Raw genomic sequence first — 19,421 nt, forward strand, 5'->3', positions numbered from 1 at the left:
AAGAAGCACAGAAAAAAATATGACAGTTGAAAATTGATAAACTGAAAAGTTATAGCATCAAATCTTTGTAAAAAAAACACACTTTTAGCAAAGGATTGCTCCCATTAGCAAAGGATAACTAACCCTGATAGCAGAAAAAAAATACAGAAATAAACGTTTTTTTATCACAGTCAACTACAATCTCACAGCTCTGCTGTGAGTGATTACCTCCCTCAAAACAAGTTTTGAAGACCCCTGAGTTCTGTAGAGATGAACCGGATCATGCAGGGAAGACAATAAACTTCTGACTGAATTTTTTGATGCGTAGCATAAGCGCCAAAAAAGGCCCCTCCCCCTCATACACAACAGTGAGAGAGATCAGTAAACTGTCATAAATTAAATAAAAACGACTGCCAAGTGGAAAAAATAGTGCCCAAAACATTTTTTCACCCAGTACCTCAGAAAATTAAACGATTTTACATGCCAGCAAAAAACGTTTAACATAAATAAATTAAGTGTTATTAAAAAGCCTGTTGCTAGTCCCTGCAAATTAGGCTAAAGTCTTATGCATACAGTATAATTCCAGTGAAGTGCCATTCCCCAGAATACTGAAGTGTAAAATATACATACATGACAGCCTGATACCAGTTGCTGCTACTGCATTTAAGGCTGAGTTTACATTATATCGGTATGGCAGAATTTTCTCATCAATTCCATGTCAGAAAATAATAAGCTGCTACATACCTCTTGCAGATTAATCTGCCCGCTGTCCCCTGATCTGAAGTTTACCTCTCCTCAGATGGCCGAGAAACAACAATATGATCTTAACTACGCCGGCTAAAATCATAGAAAAAACTCAGGTAGATTCTTCTTCAAATTCTACCAGAGAAGGAATAACACACTCCGGTGCTATTATAAAATAACAAACTTTTGATTGAAGGTATAAAACTAAGTATAATCACCACAGTCCTCTCACACATCCTATCTATTCGTTGGGTGCAAGAGAATGACTGGAGGTGACGTAGAGGGGAGGAGCTATATAGCAGCTCTGCTGGGTGAATCCTCTTGCACTTCCTGTTGGGGAGGAGTTAATATCCCAGAAGTAATGATGACCCGTGGACTGACCACACTTAACAGGAGAAATAATGTTACGAACATTCTAAATGCACTGTGACTCATGAAAGTTTCATGATTCAGATAGAGCATGTAATTAGTTCATGTGTTTCATATAAATAACATTGTGCTCATGCACATGGAGTTATTTAAGAGTCAGCAGCACTAATTACCTGAAATGCAAGTCTGTCAAAAGATCTGAGATAAGGAGGTGGTCTGCAGAAGCTTAGATACATGGTAATTACAGAGGTAAAAAGCATATTTCTATAACAGTGTTGGTTATGCAGAACTAGGGAATGGTAAATAAAGGAATTATCTATCTTTATAAACAACATTTTGGGTGTTTACAATCCATTTAATAGTAAAGTCAACAGCAAAATATCACTTTTGTTAAATGTAAACATTTAAATAGTATATGTAAATGAACTTACTCAATTTTTTGAAAACGAAGCTTCCGTTAAGTTTTGAATCAATATTTTATTTCTATTTACGACATCATAATTTCCAGCCCCCTACCACGGGTGGTCTGTCAAACTCTACTAAACGCCTATATAATCTTAATATGGGCAAAGCTGTACATGAAGACTTTTGCCATGGCTTCTGACAATTTTGCAGCATGCGCAATAGTATATGTCTATTCGCTCCATAATGACTGAGTAATGACATCGGCGATGGAATATGAGATTACAGTGCACATGCGTTACAAATGTGCACATCAGAGTGCATGTGTTGGCTTTATCCAAGTACCCAAAAATGCAGGGAAGCATAAATTTTGTTTTCTTTCCTAAGACATGGAGAGTTCACAACGTCATTCAAATTACTAGTGGGAACCAATACCCAAGCTAGAGGACACGGAATGAACAAGAGGGAGAAAATAGGCAGGAGGACCTAAACAGAAGGCACCACCACTTGAAGAACCTTTCTCACAAAAGAAGCCTCAGCCGAGGCAAAAGTATCAAATTTGTTGAATTTGGAAAAAGTATGCAAAAAGGACCATGTTTATAAAGAATTTTCTGCTCGGTCTCAAGTGCTTTCAGATGTTTCTACCGAGTTAAACACTCAAAAATTCCAATCAAACCTCAAGATTGGTGTAGTTCAATGATATTTAAAATTGGGTGCTTTTGAGTGCGCCTTAACAGGTGTGTTATGTCTAAAAACTCAGATTCTTAACATAATGTGTGTTTGTTATTTCCGGAAATTAAATTTATGATTTATTGTCTGTAGTGAACTAAAAATTAACTCATAAATAAACGTTATTCATTTTGCAACATATATAAGTTTTTGTAACTAACATGAACTTTTGTTTCAAACAGACTGACACTTAATTTTCTTGTTAACTGTTCCTTTAGGGAATTGTCTTTTTCAGTTTGTTTTATATCCTATCGTTTGTTCTCTTATATTTTGTTCCATACAGCTTAGCAATAGTGTCATATGTAAAAGAGACCCTTTGGTTTTTGTAGTGAGTAATAGTTGGTGGCTACAATTTTTTCAATCGTTTATATATTTAAAAGTTTTGCAAATTACCTGTAATTGCTGATGGTGTGAACGGTACCGTCCTCTTTGTAGGAGCAATATGTTGGAGAGTCTACCAGACAGGCATCACACACAGCCCCAAAATTCACCGGGTTCCATTTGCAAAACTTTTAAATATATAAACGATTGAAAAAATTGTGGCCACCAACTATTACTCACTACAAAAACCAAAGGGTCTCTTTTACATATGACACTATTGCTAAGCTGTATGGAACAAAATATATCATAAGAGAACAAACGATAGGATATAAAACAAACTGAAAAAAGACAATTCCCTAAAGGAACAGTTAACAAGAAAATTAAGTGTCAGTCTTATATAACTTATATATGTTGCAAAATGAATAACGTTTATTTATGATGTGAAACTGTGTATTTTGTATGTGAAGTTTTTATTGATGCTACATAACGTTGTGAGCAAATAATAATAATAATTTTTAAAGCCTTGAATGAATGAGTTTTTAGACATAACACACCTGTTAAGGCGCACTCAAAAGCACCCAATTTTAAATAAAGAGGACCATGTTGCCACCATGTTGCCACCTTGCAAATCTGTTCCACAGAAGCTTAATTTTTGAAAGCCTAAGAAGAGGAGACAGCCCTAGTGGAATTCTCTCTCAGGAGGCTGCTGGCCAGCAGTCTCAGAAGCCAAACGAACATAATTCTTAACCAGAGGGAAAGAGTAGTAGAAGTGGCCTTCTGACCTTTACGCTTTCCAGAGAAAACAAGAAAAAGGGCAGAAGAATGCCTAAAATTCATTAGTAGCTTGAAGGTAAAACTTTAGAGCCCGCACAACATCCAAGTTATGCAAAAGACGTTCCTTATGAGAAGAAAGATTAGGACAAAAAGAAGGAACTACAATTTACTGATTAATGTTTCGATCCAACACCACTTTAGGGAGAAAACCCAATTTAGTACAAAGGACCGCCTTATCTGCATGAAAGATAAGGTACGGGGAATCACACTGCAGAGCTGAAAGTTCAGAAGCTCTGCGATCGGAAGAAAAAGCAAGGAGAAACAAAACCTTCCAAGATAACAACTTTATATCAAAAACATGCATTGGGCTCAAACGGAGCCTGCTGCAAAACTCTCTTAAGGCTCCAAGGAGGAGCAACAGGTTTAAACACAGGCCTGATTCTGATCAGGACCTGAACAGAAACTTGAATATCTGGCAACTCTGCCAACCTTTGTGCAAAAGGATAGACAGAGCAGAAATCTGACCTTTCAGAGTACTGACTGACAAACCTTTCTCCAGGCCATCCTGAAGAAAAGATAACATTTGTGGAATCCTCACCCGACTCCAAGAAAAACCTTTAGCTTCACACCAAAAAAGGTATTTACGCCATACCTTATGGTAAATCTTACGAGTAACAGGTTTACGAGCCTGAAGCATAGTATCAATGACTGCCTCTGAAAAACCGTGTCTAGACAGGACTAGGTGATCAAACTCCAAGCAGTCAGCTTCAGAGAATGTAGAGATGGAAGGAGGAATGGACCCTGATTAGAAGGTCTTTCCTCAGATGTAACCTCCAAGGTGAAAGAGATGACCTCTTCACCAGATCCGCAAACCAGATCCTGCACACAATGCAGGAGCTATTAGGATCGCAGATGCTCTCTCCAAGTTATGCAAAAGACGTTCCTTATGAGAAGAAGGATTAGGACAAAAAGAAGGAACTACAATTTACTGATTAATGTTTCGATCCAACACCACTTTAGGGAGAAAACCCAATTTAGTACAAAGGACCGCCTTATTTGCATGAAAGATAAGGTACGGGGAATCACACTGAAGAGCTGAAAGTTCAGAAACTCTGCGAGCGGAAGAAAAAGCAAGGAGAAACAAAACCTTCCAAGATAACAACTTTATATCAAAAACATGCATTCGGCTCAAACAGAGCCTGCTGCAAAATTCTTTTAAGGCTCCAAGGAGGAGCAACAGGTTTAAACACAGGCCTGATCCTGAACAGAAACTTGAAAATCTGGCAACTCTGCCAGACGTTTGTGCAAAAGGATAGACAGAGCAGAATTCTGACCTTTCAGAGTACTGACTGACAAACCTTTCTCCAGGCCATCCTGAAGAAAAGATCCTCACCCGACTCCAAGAAAAACCTTTAGCTTCACACCAAAAAAGGTATTTACACCATACCTTATGGTAAATCTTACGAGTAATAGGTTTACGAGCCTGAAGCATAGTATCAAAGACTGCCTCCGAAAAACCGCGTCTAGACAGGACTAGGTGATCAAACTCCAAGCAGTCAGCTTCAGAGAATCTAGAGATGGAAGGAGGAATGGACTCTGATTAGAAGGTCTTTCCTCAGATGTAACCTCCAAGGTGAAAGAGATGACCTCTTCACCAGGTCCACAAACCAGATCCTGCACACAATGCAGGAGCTATTAGGATTGCAGATACTCTCTCCTGCTTGATACGAGCAATGGAAGGAGAGCAAACGGAGGAAAGAGGTATGCTAGCCCTAGAACCGTACTTTGGAAGCTTGGCGTTTTAACAAGATGCCATCAGATCCAACTCCTGAAACCCCCACCTCCCAACTGCCCACTCCTGGAATGTGGATGGCAGATAGGAGACAATTGTGAGCTTCCGCTCACAGCAGAACGCAAGTCACCTCCTTCATGGTCAAGGAACTCCGAGTTCCTCCCTGGTGGTTGATGTAAGCCACTGAGGTGATGTAGTCCGATTGGAATCTGATAACCTGGACTAAAGATAATAAAGGCCAAGCTGTCAAGGCATAGATAGAAGATAGTTCTCAATTCCAAGCTTATGGGAAGAGAAGACTCTTCCCATGACCACAGGCCCTGAGATTTTAGAGAAATCACAAACAGCTCCCCAGCCTAACAGGCTGGCGTCCGTAGTCACAATCATCCAGGAAGGTCTCAGGAAGCAAGTGCCCCGAGACAGAAGGTCCTGTGAAATCCACCACGAGAGAGAGGCTCTATTTAGGGGATCCAGATTTATCCTCTGTGATAGATCTGAATGGTCTTCGTTCCATTGACTGAGCATGCAAAGCTGCAGAGGTCGTAAATGGAACCTAGCAAAAGGAATGATATCCATGGAAGCCACCATCAGACAAATCACCTCCATGCATAGAGCCACTGATGGGCGAATAGAAGACTGGAGAGAAAAGCAAGAAGTTTGGATTTCCTGACATCTGTCAGGAAAATCTTCAAGGACAAGGAATCTATGATTGTCCCTAGGAAACACTCTTGTAGTTGGAACTAGAAAACTCTTCCCCAGTTCACTTGCCCCCCGTGGAAACGTATAAAAGATAACATCTCTGTATGAGATTTTGCTAGATGAAAAGATGACGCCTGAACCAAGATGACGTCTAGATAAGGCGCCACAGCAATTCCCTGGGATCTGATCACAGCCAGAAGTGCCTACAGATCCTTTGTGAATATTCTGGGAGCCGTGGCAATACCAAACGGAAGGGCAACAAACTGGAAATGCTTGTCCAGAAAGGCAAACCCAAGAAACTGGTGATGATCCCTGGGAATGTGAATGTGTAGATAAGCGTCCTTCAGGTCTATGGTCGTCATGAACTGGCCTTCTTGTACCAAAGTAAGAATGAAACGAACAGTCTCCATCTAGAAAGACGGAATCCTGAGGAATATGTTGAGACACTTAAGGTCTAGGATGGGAAGGAAAATTCCCTCCTTTTTGGGAACCACAAAAAGGTCCTAGCCCTTATTCCTCTCCTAGAAAGACAGTTAGTATGCAAAATGATTATCCCTTCAAAGAAAGAGAAGGACAAATATCTAAAAGAAAGCATATATTTGCACAGCAGAATACTGCAAACATACAGCAAAAAAGGATTAAATAAGCAAAGAGAATGCTTATAACAATCTTAATCCTATGGTTTACTGCATAGAGAAAAGATAAACCATAAAAAATAAAATTCCAAAACATACATTTAGAATTCCTTAAAACAACAGAGTGCCTGACTTCAAGGCACATAGTGTCATGCCCACATCGGGTCTTGAACTCTGGTCTCTCAGGTTGTAACTCAGTGACTTACCACTAAGCCACTAGAGGACTTTTCCCTTATATATTAATACTGCAGAAAGAACAGGGATAAAATATATATATATCCCTAAGAGCATCTTTAAAAATGCACAGTAAGTCAAAGATAAATATGCATATTATATGGTCCATAATATATTCTACTGTAGAAATATAGGACTACAGAAAATGTTTGGAAGACCAAAGAAGGACACGCAGATATTCTGCTAAAAACAAAATTCAGAGATACTAGACTCTAAAGGTAGGGATAAATCAAGAAAATCCCTAAACTTAAGATAAATCTCAGGCTCAGGCCTAATGAAAGGTCCCAACAGGAGAAAGATCCAATATAAATACACTCCAGTAGAAAGTATAAAGAGTGACAAAATATTAGACACAGTAAAAAGAAAAAACACCTGTGCTGTTGAACTCAAACAGCTAGAGTGACAAATCAATTTTCATGAAAAACAGTCTCTGTATTGAGAAAATTCCATTCTCCCAAAAATAAAGAGGACAAAGACAACTACATAAAATAGTCCTCAGGATATCACGTTACAACCAGAAGCATGTAAAAAATCCCAGAGACAACTGCAGAGCAGAAATAAGGATAAATACAAACAACAGGAGAAAAGTATATCAGTACATATACCCCAAACATCCCCTGCAATGAAACATACACCTGACCTGAAAAATATATGAGTACACATATTCAGACAAGGACAATTTAATAGATATATGTCTGAGTCTTTGATATCAGTATTTAATAATGATACAGGAAAAAAACTGAAATACCTAAGGTGCAGTAATAAAAAAGAGCCACTAGATGGAAGCAGACACAAGGTTGCAAAAATATAGGGAAATGTTGCTTAAGTAGAGACCATTTTTTTGATAAAATAAAAAAAGGCAGTCTACCTTCACACATAAACTTTAAATCCCAGAAAAATATCTATAGGGAAATAAAAGTAAAAACACCTTTACATATGTCCCTAGAAAAAAAACTGCACTTAAACAGAACTCTGCTTTCAGCACTGCAGAAAAGAAGCTGATCTCTCTAAGGATAGGGTTCTTAACTTACATATACGGCTGCCATCATACAATTATTTAGAAGCTTGAGAGACTGCTGTTTCCTGTCTCAGCTTACATGGATTACACCCAGAACCGCTGGCTCCTATTACTGTGTAATACTTCTGAGCCACAGTTAATCTTTTTAGCCTAGTGGAGAAAAAAACTGTACCGGGAGGATAACATAAACCCCCAGGGGGTTAAAAAGTGCGGCAGCTCTACAGATCCTGTTAGAGAAAAATGGCACCCGCAAAAGCGCTAAATAACGGTACATACAAACATAAACTTTCCAATAATAAAAGAACAGGCCCATGAACATTATCCACTGCCCGTCTCAAGTCCTAACCCAGATACACATGCGGTCTGAGGACTGTCTATGAAAGAAAAATATACATATTGATCGTATTAAACAGATCTTTGTATAACTGCAAATCTATGTAAGAAACATACATGATGTGTCCTATAAGAGACCGCCTTAGCGAGATCAGATATGCTGCTAAGGATAGCGCAGCCCCACACACTCGCACCATCTTGTCTCCCTCAACTGTTTGACAAATGCGTCACAAACAACCCGGTCCTAGGCAGGAGAGAAACCATTACCCTCCCGCTGCTGAAAAACTGAGGAATCTTAGGGAAGCGGTTCACGTATGTCCCCTACAATATGAGGGAACATCAAGGCTGAAATAGAAGGGAATAAAGAAACCCCATAAGAAGCTCTGTTTCCCAGATGGCCACTAGATAAAAGTTGCCACAGACACCCTCCCCTACACCAAAGGGAGTCAGTTTTACTGTAGCGGGAGTGGTAAAACCCCCAACCTGCTCTAAAGGCCATAAAAATATCCTGAGCACAGGATATATAATAATTTTCAGACCCACTAAGAGGGAATTTAAAAGCAATCTAGGGCACCCACTACAGAGTCCCCCTCATAGAACCCCTAGGAGGGCATAAAAATACAAAAGGACTTACCCTTCAGAGTCTTCTGTTGTGGAGCAGACACAACAGCTACAGGTCTGTCAGCCTCATCCGATCGATGACAGGGACCTGGAAAATAAGAAACAACAGAGTAACCAACTCTGGCTTTCTGCAAAGGAGTAGCAAAGTGTTAAAAATAAATCAAAGACTACATCGCCGCCTTTTAACTGCTAAAAGCCACCACTACTCTTACTCAAGAGACTGACGTGGACACAGCTAGACCCCAATCATTGCTTGCAGAGAAAAGTACCCATAAAAGGATGAAATATCTTCAGATACCAACTTCGCACATCCTCCATTGACAGAGGCAAAGAGAATGACTGGGGGTTATGGGTAAGAAGTCACACTTAACAGCTTTGCTGGGGTGCTCTTTACCTCATCCTGCTGGCCAGGAGTTGAATATTCCACTAGTAATTGGAATGACGTTGTTGACACTCGATGTCTAAGGAAAGAAAAAAGTGCAGCGCAAGGTATTTGAAGAAGATTTTAAATGTATTAATACTGTTTATTAATGAATATACATTTTCTGACCTTACCATCCCTTTAAGGTGCACTAAAAACAATGTTATGCATATTAATAATTATGTGTTTTTAAATAAATGATCTTTAAAACAGAACAGACTTTTTTTTAGCATTTGTACCTGGCGTCCTCCTCCTGTAACTTGGCTTGCGTGTCAAGTCTTAATTCCACAATATGTTTCTGATGGAGAGCATCATTTAACTTTTCTTCAAGCTCGTCAATCTATTGAGATGTAACAATAAGAACATAAATTACATCATTTAAACATCCAGTGAGATTATTAGGCTGTGCTAACGTGTCACCAATATGGAGAGAAAAACACTGAGAAAGAAAACTTCAAAACTGCCATCTGAAGAGTTGGCAGAGAAAAGTAAATAAAATGCCTGATGAGATAGAGACTGGCAAAAAGTAGGATAGACAAAAAGACACCAGAAGGTGGGCATAGATAAGACCAGCTAATGACTGAACCCAAATCCCATTTGTTCACAAATACAACTAACTTTAAAGCAACATGAAACCCAAAAAATTTCTTTCGTAATTTAGAAAGAACATAGAATTTTAAACAACTTTTGACTTCAATTATCTAATTTGCTTCATTCTCTTAGTATCTTTTGATAAAGAAGCAGCAATGCACTGGGAGCTAGCTGAACACATCAGGTGAGCCAATGACAAGAGGCATATATGGGCAGCCCCCAATTAGCAACTAGATTTCAGTAGTGCATAGCCGTTTCTGAGCCTACCTAGGTATACTTTTCAACAAAGGATACAAAGAGAGCAAAGCAAATTATATAATAAAAGTAAATTAGAAAGTAACTTTCCTTTTCTTTCTCTAATTTAATTCAATTTGTTTAATAAGATCAGTAATTTATCATTTATCACAATTAATTTTAAAATTATATTTATCATTTTGATGTATCCATTATTTCATATAAATATACATTATGGTATAAAAACGTTTGATTTTGGTTTAAGCCTTGACAGCTGTTTCTGTGAATAAGGCCATTACACTTGCAGTGACAAAGATAAATTTAAAAATATTTAAATTCACACATGGTTCTTCAAAATACCCATTAGGTCATGCACTTGAATTGCAGGAAAAAAAATAATTCCACTGAAGAGAGTGATTTAGAATCACTAAAAACAAAAACAAGCTGCGCTAACTAGAAAATACTATGGTAGACTATAATGTATTCAAAATGTATAGTTGGAAAGTATATTCTAATCAATTAAAAGAGTAGTATACAACCATACATTAATTCAAATTAACTGATATTCTGAAATATTCAAGATATAGTAATCATGAGTATATAAAAATAATAATAATGATGATAATACTTATTATATAATAGTAATTACTATTTGGGGTTTGTATTGGGGATATGACCCAAAACATACACTGACCGCAGTTAGCTTCTGTGACTCCGGGAGTATAATAGATTTTCTTAATAGATATGCTTGTAAGATCTTGGCTTCTGGCAGGTAAAAACTCTCCCGCTCTGTTTGGTCAATGGTGCAGCTTCTCCATTCACTGAACACTAAGGAGTGTTCAGACTACGAAATACTGGAAACACAAGAAAAAAAGAGCGAAACCACGACTCAAGGTAAAAGGTTTCACAACTTTACTATGAGCATATAATCAGTTGCACTTACAAGAGGGTAATATTAAAAGTGCCTTTTGACAACACACAGTCAGCAGTTTTCAATGTCCGGGTGGGTGCTCTCATATGCAGCACTATATACCTCCGTTCGTGTGTGCATAGTCCGTTAATAACAGTCTTTAGATCAATCTCTTCTCCTGCAGTGGTAGTACCGTATGTAGACCATCCCTGTCTACGCGTTTCGTCCGACTTCTGCAGACTTTGTCAAGACACTGGACGTATATGGACAGGGGGCGTGTGTGAAACCTGGAATTTGATTGGTGCGAGTCACAGTAAGAAGGTGGAGCAGAGAGAGTTCTTAAGAGAGGAAACCCGCTATCGGAAGGAATTCCCGTCCAGTGTTTTGACAAATTCCGCAGAAGTCGGACGAAACGCGTAGACAGGGACGGTCTACATACGGTACTAACACTGCAGAAGAGATTGATCTAAAGACTGTTATTAACGGACTACGCACACACGAACGGAGGTATATAGTGCTGCATATGAGAGCACCCACCCGGACATTGAAAACTGCTGACTGTGTGTTGTCAAAAGGCGCTTTTAATATTACCCTCTTGTAAGTGCAACTGATTATATGCTCATAGTAAAGTTGTGAAACCTTTTACCTTGAGTCATGGTTGCACTCTTTTTTTCTTGTGTTTCCAGTTTAGAATCACTAGTAACAATAATTCCTTCAAATGTCTAATCATAGGAATGATCCTTATAATTCATATTCAGATCTCAAATTCAAAGCCATTTGTACAGGACACATTGCTCTTACAACTTTATCTTAGATTCCTCTAAAAGCAGAGTGAAACTAATATGTATTATAGGCACTGTTGATGAGGTTAGTCGGGGACACCCACTGAAAGAGGCTAAGAGCAGACCCTCCCCCTCCCCTGCATATGAAAAGACCTATTATACAAACAGAAGCAATCTGAAGTCTGTATACATCAGTATACATCTTACACTTTGGGGCTTGGTTAGGAGTCTGAAAATCAGCACAATGTTATTTCAAAATAAGCAAAACTATACATTTTTACAAAAACACCCCCAGATGGACTATACAAATGGATCATCTGTAATGACAAATATGGTTTAAATGACTATATAGTGTACAAATATGGATTTGATTAAAAAGTTATGTATGAATGTGTATGTATAGAGTACACAAAGAGAGGCAAACTTCAAAGCAGTCTCTCTACCTGAGTCACCAGCTCCTACTGAGCATGTGCAAGAATTCCCAGAATAAACGTATATGCATTTGTGATTGGCTAATGGCTGTCACATGGTATGTGTATGCATTTGTGATTGGCTGATGGCTGTCACATGGTACAGGAGGAGTGGAAATAGACATAACTTTTAAAATTGTCAGAAAAAAAATCTACTACTCCTTTGAAGTTCAGACTAAGGGCTTGCATTGTCTTTTTATCATGCATTTGTTGATTATGCAAATCTACTGTGTTTACTGATCCTTTAAAAGAAGATTCAGTACACACACAGTTGAAGAAGAAAGGGTTTTGGTAAGTGCACACACAGACACCCACCCTCTAATAACTGATAGATAGGACACGTGTGTTTGGGAGTATGATTGAAAACCTCTTTATGTAACTGTCTGATTCTGATTAAAGCTCTCTCTGGAAAAGGCCTGGGTGTCTGGAAAATCATTTAGCCTAGAATTACTACGAGTACAGTATAGTGGCTATATTTCTGTAGAACTACACATACAATATTTACCTAGGATTGTTGGTAAAAAGTGAATAGTGTACAAGTGTGTGGTGAGGTGACACTAGGGGTTCTTACAAGTATTACACAGCACGGAGGATATTATCCAGAGGTTTTTCCAAAGTGGATTTATTGAATGTAATCCTAGTCGATTCGAGGTATAATTGTGCAACATCATCTACAACACGTTTATGCAATTAAATATCTAGTGTACAATGCCCCTTTAACTAGTGTGTCCAAGGGAAGCCCCTTTTAAAAACAAAAACTTGTACTTACTTGTGTTAAGTTATCTCTCTTTATGTTTTCAATCAATAGATTTTTCTGAGATAACTCTATTTTCAGAACCTGGAGATTGTGTAGAAGCTGTTTTCTTTCAAGGGCCTGTCTGGTTATTTTTGCAGATGCATTTCGTTCTTCAGAGGAGGAAAGATCATCTGTTGGTGCTGTAGTTTCAAGGCTTGGATCTTCAGACTCAAGAGAGCTGGATATATTTACTTTTTTGCTGTTTTTTCGTGACATTTTCAGTTTTTACTAATGCCTTGTAAATCTGGAAAAAAAAATAAAAAATGAATAGATCTTGTCTAATGTTGCCTCAAAGGAGAAGCATATGCTCTCAAATATAGTTTATGCACGAACACACACAAAGTATTAATCCTGCGAACACAAATCGCTCACATTCTAAAAATGCATTCACAAACTGCTATTTTTATATGAATTTATAAGTGTAATATAGTAAGTATATATTGTCAGAGCAATACTGTATGTGGCCTTCCTTTATATTATATGTTCATTGTCAGGGCCGCCATCAGGGGGTGACAGGGGTGACTCCTGTCAGGGGCCCAATGGGGGCCCATGAGGCAAGAACTTAAAAAAAAAAAAACATTTTGGCAGCCACCAGTGGGTACTACAGCAGAGTGCTAATTGAGCATGGAAAATGTTATTACAAGGAGTAAAGTATTAGCACTTGAGAGGATTTCTGAGTGTGCACTAAACCACTATGCACAGTGTGAGACAGACTTGGCACTTTGTGCAGTGTGTGCCTGAGTCAGATGGCAGATCACTTTCATTAGCAGAGGAGGTAGGACTTACTTAGCAAATGTTTTTTTATTTCTTTGTGCAATTTCAGATTGTAACTTCAGTGTGGTAGTAGTTGTATGGTGGGCCCAGGGGTCCATAAAACACATTTTCTTTAGCAGCAGTGTATTTATGATTATTTGATAATGCTGTAGAAATTCAATATTTAAAACCATGCAGAAATGTTTCCTCCTCAATACACAAATACTAGGTGCCCTTTTGGCAGATATATATATATATATATATATATATATATATATATATATATATATATATATATATATATATATATATATATATATAACATTCCAGTTTACTGCCCCTTTATGCAAGGAGGCATTTTATCTAAGATTTTTACATCTACATAAAATGTTATACTCTCAGACTAAGATTGCTCAGTGTTTGAAATGAGACAGGTTAACTTAAAACTGTTCAGTTTACACTACAGCTGACTTAAAGGGACAGTCTACACCAGAATTGTTATTGTTTTAAAAGATAGATAATCCCTTTATTACCCATTTCCCAGTTTTGCATAACCAACACAGTTATATTAATATACTTTTTACCTCTGTGATTATCTTGTATCTAAACCTCTGCAAACTGCCCCTTTATTTCAGTTCTTTTGACAGACTTGCAGTTTAGCCAATCAGTGCCTGCTCCCAGATAATGTAACGTGCACGAGCACAGTGTTATCTATATGAAAAACATGAACTAACACCCTCTAATGGTGAAAAACTGTTAAAATGCATTCTGAAAAGAGGTGGCCTTCAAGGTCTAAGAAATTAGCATATGAACCTCCTAGGTTAAGCTTTCAACTAAGAATACCAAGAGAACAAAGCAAAATTGGTGATAAAAGTAAATTGGAAAATTGTTTAAAATTACATGCCCTATCTGAATCATGAAAGTTTATTTTGGACTAGACTGTCCCTTTAATTTTGAAATACATACCAACAAGCCTAAATCCTGCATTTAACCAGATCTAATGGTATGAGTACCACAGCTTATGGTTTCCCCAAGACCATATAGAATATAGCATTTTCAAAATCCATAAGTACAGCTGACAGATGGGAACATTTGTACACTATATTTGAAGTGGCGCTCTTGGTTGGGGAAAAAACAAACAAACATATGTCAACCTTTTAAAAGTACTTTTCTTCATCTAGCCATCTACCCAGATCATTAATGTACAATTTTGAATTCACACAATTATTTTTGTTTACACATTTACAAATATGATTATTTAAAAAGTGATCTCTTGATTTCTGCAATTTTTTTTATCATGCATGTCACACACTGTTGATTTAGGGGATGCAAGGTGCATAAATGTTTCCTCCTGTGAGTGTTTCTGTGGATGTCTGTGTGTATGTCTTTGTGCTTTGGTTTGTGTCTCTATGAGTGTGTATGTTTATTTTTTTCTGTGGGTCTCTCTGTGAGGGTGGGTGTGTATGTCTGTGCATTTTCTGTGGATGTCTGTGAGGGTGTGTGCATATGTCTTTGAGCTTTTTCTATGGGTTTCTCTGAGAGGGTGTGTTTATGTTTGCCTTTGTGTATTTTCTCTGGATGCCTCTGTGAGGGTGGGTGTGTATGTCTGTGCTTTCTGTGGATGTCTCTGTGAGGGTGTGTGTGTGTGTGTGTGTGTATGTTTGTGTTTTCTGAAGATGTCTCTGTGAGGGTGTGTGTTTTCTGTGGATGTCTCAGTGAGGGTGTGTGTGTATGTATGTCTTTCTGTGTTGTATGTGGTTGTCTCTCTGTGTGTGTATGTCTTTGTGTGTTTTCTGAGGCTGTCTCTGTCGGTGTTTCCTTGGGTGTATGTGCAAGTTTGAGTTTGTGTGTGTGTGTCCATTGTATGTTCCTTTTTAGGACATTTTGACCTTACTACTGATTATTCACATCTTTCTACAGACTTTGAGCAGACTTTGAGACTAATTAAACTTTTACGGAAGTCACCAATCCACCATTTAACCTTTAAATTATTGTTTAGGCAGTTCAGGGCCCTTCCTTTCAGTCACTGCATGCTGTTGTCATCATTTAGTTGGCATCTTCCTTTACAAAAAGATAATCAGAACTCCATATTTTGTTTTCTAAATCTCCTTTTTTTTACAAAACTGTAGTCTACCTCATTACTTGTCAGGTCAATGTAAGCAAGTGCTGAGTGTCTGTTTCGGTGTCTGTGTCTGAGTGTGTTTGTGTGTTTCTTTGCGTGTCTGCTAGAGTGTCTATATGTGAATCCTTATGTGTGAGTCTGTGTGTGTGTTTCAGTGTATGAGTGTGTATGTGTGTTTGTATGTTACTACCTTTACAACATATCCAAATTTAAATAGACACTTAAGAATAAAGTGCATATACGTTTTAGTGAATTGGTCACTTGGGGGGGGCCCTGATCAATGGTTAAGCCAGGGGCCCCAAAATTTCTAGTGGCGGCCCTGCTCATTGTGACACCTTTTAGTCATAACCAGGGTGGATCAAAAATCTCCCCTCTTTTGATAATATCATCAAATTATGACTTAAGCTCACAACTTTCTTTTAATAAACATTTATTCTATTGTTTATTAAAAGAAAGAGTTGTGAGCTTGAATCATTGATGAAATATTGGAAGTTTCTGACTAGCTCTGCAGTTTTTGAAAGTGTGCAGACTATATCTGGATATATATATATATATATATATATATATATATATATATATATATATATATATATATATATATATACACAAAACATGGAAGGGCAATGCACTCTCAGACTGGACTGGGTACACATCCCATGAACCTGCAACATGCTCAGCCCCGGGTGCTAATAGCACTCTCAGGAAGCTGAACTGTCTCCAGAGTCACAGGCAGTTAGCCCCAGACAAGTCTGGGTGCAAGGCCCATAGGGAAAAATTACAAAATAAATGAATACAACACACAGAGAAAGTCCAGCACTCACTTACAAGCTCTCAGCTAAGATTAAAAGCACTGGAAGAGTTAGTTACCGCATCATATATATGATTTAGTTTTATTTAAATCTGATTTAGTTTTATTTAAATTAGATTTTTTTTATTTAAAGAGGATTTTTTTTTTTTTTAAATGAAATGCTTTTTGAGGAACAAAAATCTAAATATAGTTTTCTTTAAAGGGGCAGTATACACCAATTTTTATGTAACTGCATGTAATATACACTTCTATAAAAATAATATGCATAGATACTGATCTAAAAATCCAGTATAAAAACGAATAAGAAGCTTCCAGTTTAGCACTGTTATTGAGGTTAGGCTGGGACACCCACTGAAAGCAGGAACAGGCAGACACTCTTCCCCTCCCCTGCATATGAAAATACCTATTACACACCCAGGAGTCTGTAGACACCTGTACACATCTAAAACTTTGGGGATTGGTTAGGAGTCTGAAAACCAGCACAATGTTATTTAAAAATATGCAAAACCGGGGGGGCGGAGCCAACTGCCGAAGTGTTCAGTTGCACATAGCAAGAGCTCCTGATTGACTTTTATGAAAATGACATTATTTGCCTGAAAACCATAATATTCTATAACCCTTGTAGATAGCTTAGAGATCACTGATGCCTATTCAGTGCTGGGATGCATGAAGGGTGATTGCACGACAAGAAAAGACCCTGAATACTACTTCACACAGCATGCAACAGAGGCGCGAATCGCCATCTTGGCTTATGGATGCTCTTTTCTACTAACCCTCTTGTAACAACGTTATCGGCTGATCACCTAGAGTATAATGGAGAGTCTGAATAGATGGGATGCAATTGTGTGTCAGAGGATGGGTCAGGACAATTTTTGTTCAAACAGTCTAATGTCTTATATGTGCATTTAGGAGTAATTGACATTGCGATGATGACAAGTTTTGTCTCCTTACTACAGTATACCATATGATATCTCCTATAATGCCTTATTATCCTACTATATTACTGAGGTCTCTTTTTTGCACTATTGCTAGTGTTGCATGTTTAGTGTAACCTATATCTTCGCCTCCATTACATTGCTTACTTCGCAGTTGTTTGAAACTATCTGCCCAGTAACATATTTCTACCATGTCTTTCTATATGCCCTCACCCATTTAAAACCCCTGACCTGTACCAAGGGGCATGCCTCCAGCGGCCGAGGCGGCATGTCCACATAAGTTATTTTTTATAGACAGGAATGCATGTAACTGCCGAATCCCAATTGTTAATCTTGCCTCATCTAGTTTTGTTATTGAACTCAGGTTTTAACAGTGATATGCAACTTTCAAGTATGATTTCCCCTGTTTATATATATATATATATATATATAAAGAAATAGGGAGGATTTAAACAATACAACAAATGTTTTTCCCTATATGACTATACTGTAGCCAATTCTAGTCCTAGCTTTAGAATAGTTCAACTATAGTATACATTTATTTTTAGGTGCTGCAGATATAAGTACTACTGTTAGCTATATATTTACAGGGTGATATACAGGCCAGGCTATATGTTCATCTTTATATACCTGAGCTCTTCCTAAACAGGGGACCTCAATATTTTACATGCCACATGTGATATATTTTAGGACTATATATCTAGGATATAGACAGGGAACATACTAAGTTACTTCTATCTGCTGTAGAGTCCCTACCCTTACAATTCCACTTGACTAATCTTGCTCCATAAGTAGTTTGGCTCCGTATTCCCCCCTAAGGGTTCTCCCTTAGTATATGTTTACTAATGTAAACTAAGGAACACAGATTCCCTCGCATTTTCCCATTCTTTATTACATATTTGATACAATTCAGCGGCCCATATAATCCCCCTCCCTATATAAGAAAAAATGAGGAAGATACAGGTTGTTAGTGCCAGTAAGATTTAATATTGGTTTAGATTAAGATGGTCTTGCCATAGAAATATTACACAATATCACTTTTCATATGTTTAAAATTATGCTTTATCTGGATGGGTTTTATGTAACACTACATTTTATACACCCATCAATTTTAAATGATATGTACTGACTTACAAGAGCTGTTTTGAAAGTAACCTGTTTATATTGTACTGTATACTGTGATGTTTATTTTGAATTTCCTCAATAAAAATAAAATATAAAAAAAAAAAAAAAAATGCAAAACCATACATTTTTACAAACACACTCCCAGTTGGGCTATATAAATGGATAATCTACAAAACATTTATGCAAAGAAAATCTAGTGTAAAATGTCCCTTTAAAGGGATAGTAAACAACAAAAATGTTATTGTTTAAAAAAAAAAAAGATACATAAATCCCTTTATTTACCATTCCCCAATTTTGCATAACCGAAACGGTTATATAAATATACTTTTTAGACTGCAATTACCTTGTATCTAAGCTTCTGCAGACTGCCTCCTTATCTCAGATCTTTTGACAGACTTGCATTTCAAGCAATTAGTGCTAACTCCAAATGCATGAGCACAATGTTATTTATATGATACAAATGAACAAACGCTCTCTAGCTGTCAAATGCATTCAGATAAGAGACCGGCTTCAAATTAGAAATTAGCATATGAGCCTACCTAGGTTTAGCTTTCAACTAAGGATACCAAGAGAACAAAGCAAGTTTGATGATACAAGTAAATTTGAAAGTTGTTTAAAATTACCTATCCTATCTGAATCATGAAAGTTTAATTTGGACTTTACTATCCCTTTAAGGCAATATAAAAGTACCAAAGCAACTGAAAAGTGTTTTAATTTTGTAGCCTAAAAATCAAACAAATTACTCATGTATTAAATTTTCGCTTGGCTGCTGACAAGCTCACTACCAGTGCAGAGCCAATACAGAAGTAAATGGTTCTTAAAAT

General features: G+C 37.5%; 1 protein-coding gene across 1 annotated transcript in view; it reads right to left on the reverse strand.

Annotated features, from left to right (window-relative positions):
• The window catches only part of PIBF1 (progesterone immunomodulatory binding factor 1), a 608,261-nt gene that overhangs the window by 566,402 nt on the left and 22,438 nt on the right, over positions 1 to 19,421 (reverse strand). Inside the window, exons 2-3 of the mRNA XM_053707928.1 lie at positions 12,828 to 13,098; positions 9,311 to 9,411 (exon numbers count right to left, since the gene is read on the reverse strand). Coding sequence (XP_053563903.1) covers positions 9,311 to 9,411; positions 12,828 to 13,070 — 344 coding nt within the window. The 5' untranslated portion in view covers positions 13,071 to 13,098. The remainder of the gene's footprint in view (positions 1 to 9,310; positions 9,412 to 12,827; positions 13,099 to 19,421) is intronic.

Source organism: Bombina bombina, chromosome 3 (genome assembly GCF_027579735.1).
Source record: "Bombina bombina isolate aBomBom1 chromosome 3, aBomBom1.pri, whole genome shotgun sequence".
Classification (NCBI taxonomy): domain Eukaryota; kingdom Metazoa; phylum Chordata; class Amphibia; order Anura; family Bombinatoridae; genus Bombina; species Bombina bombina.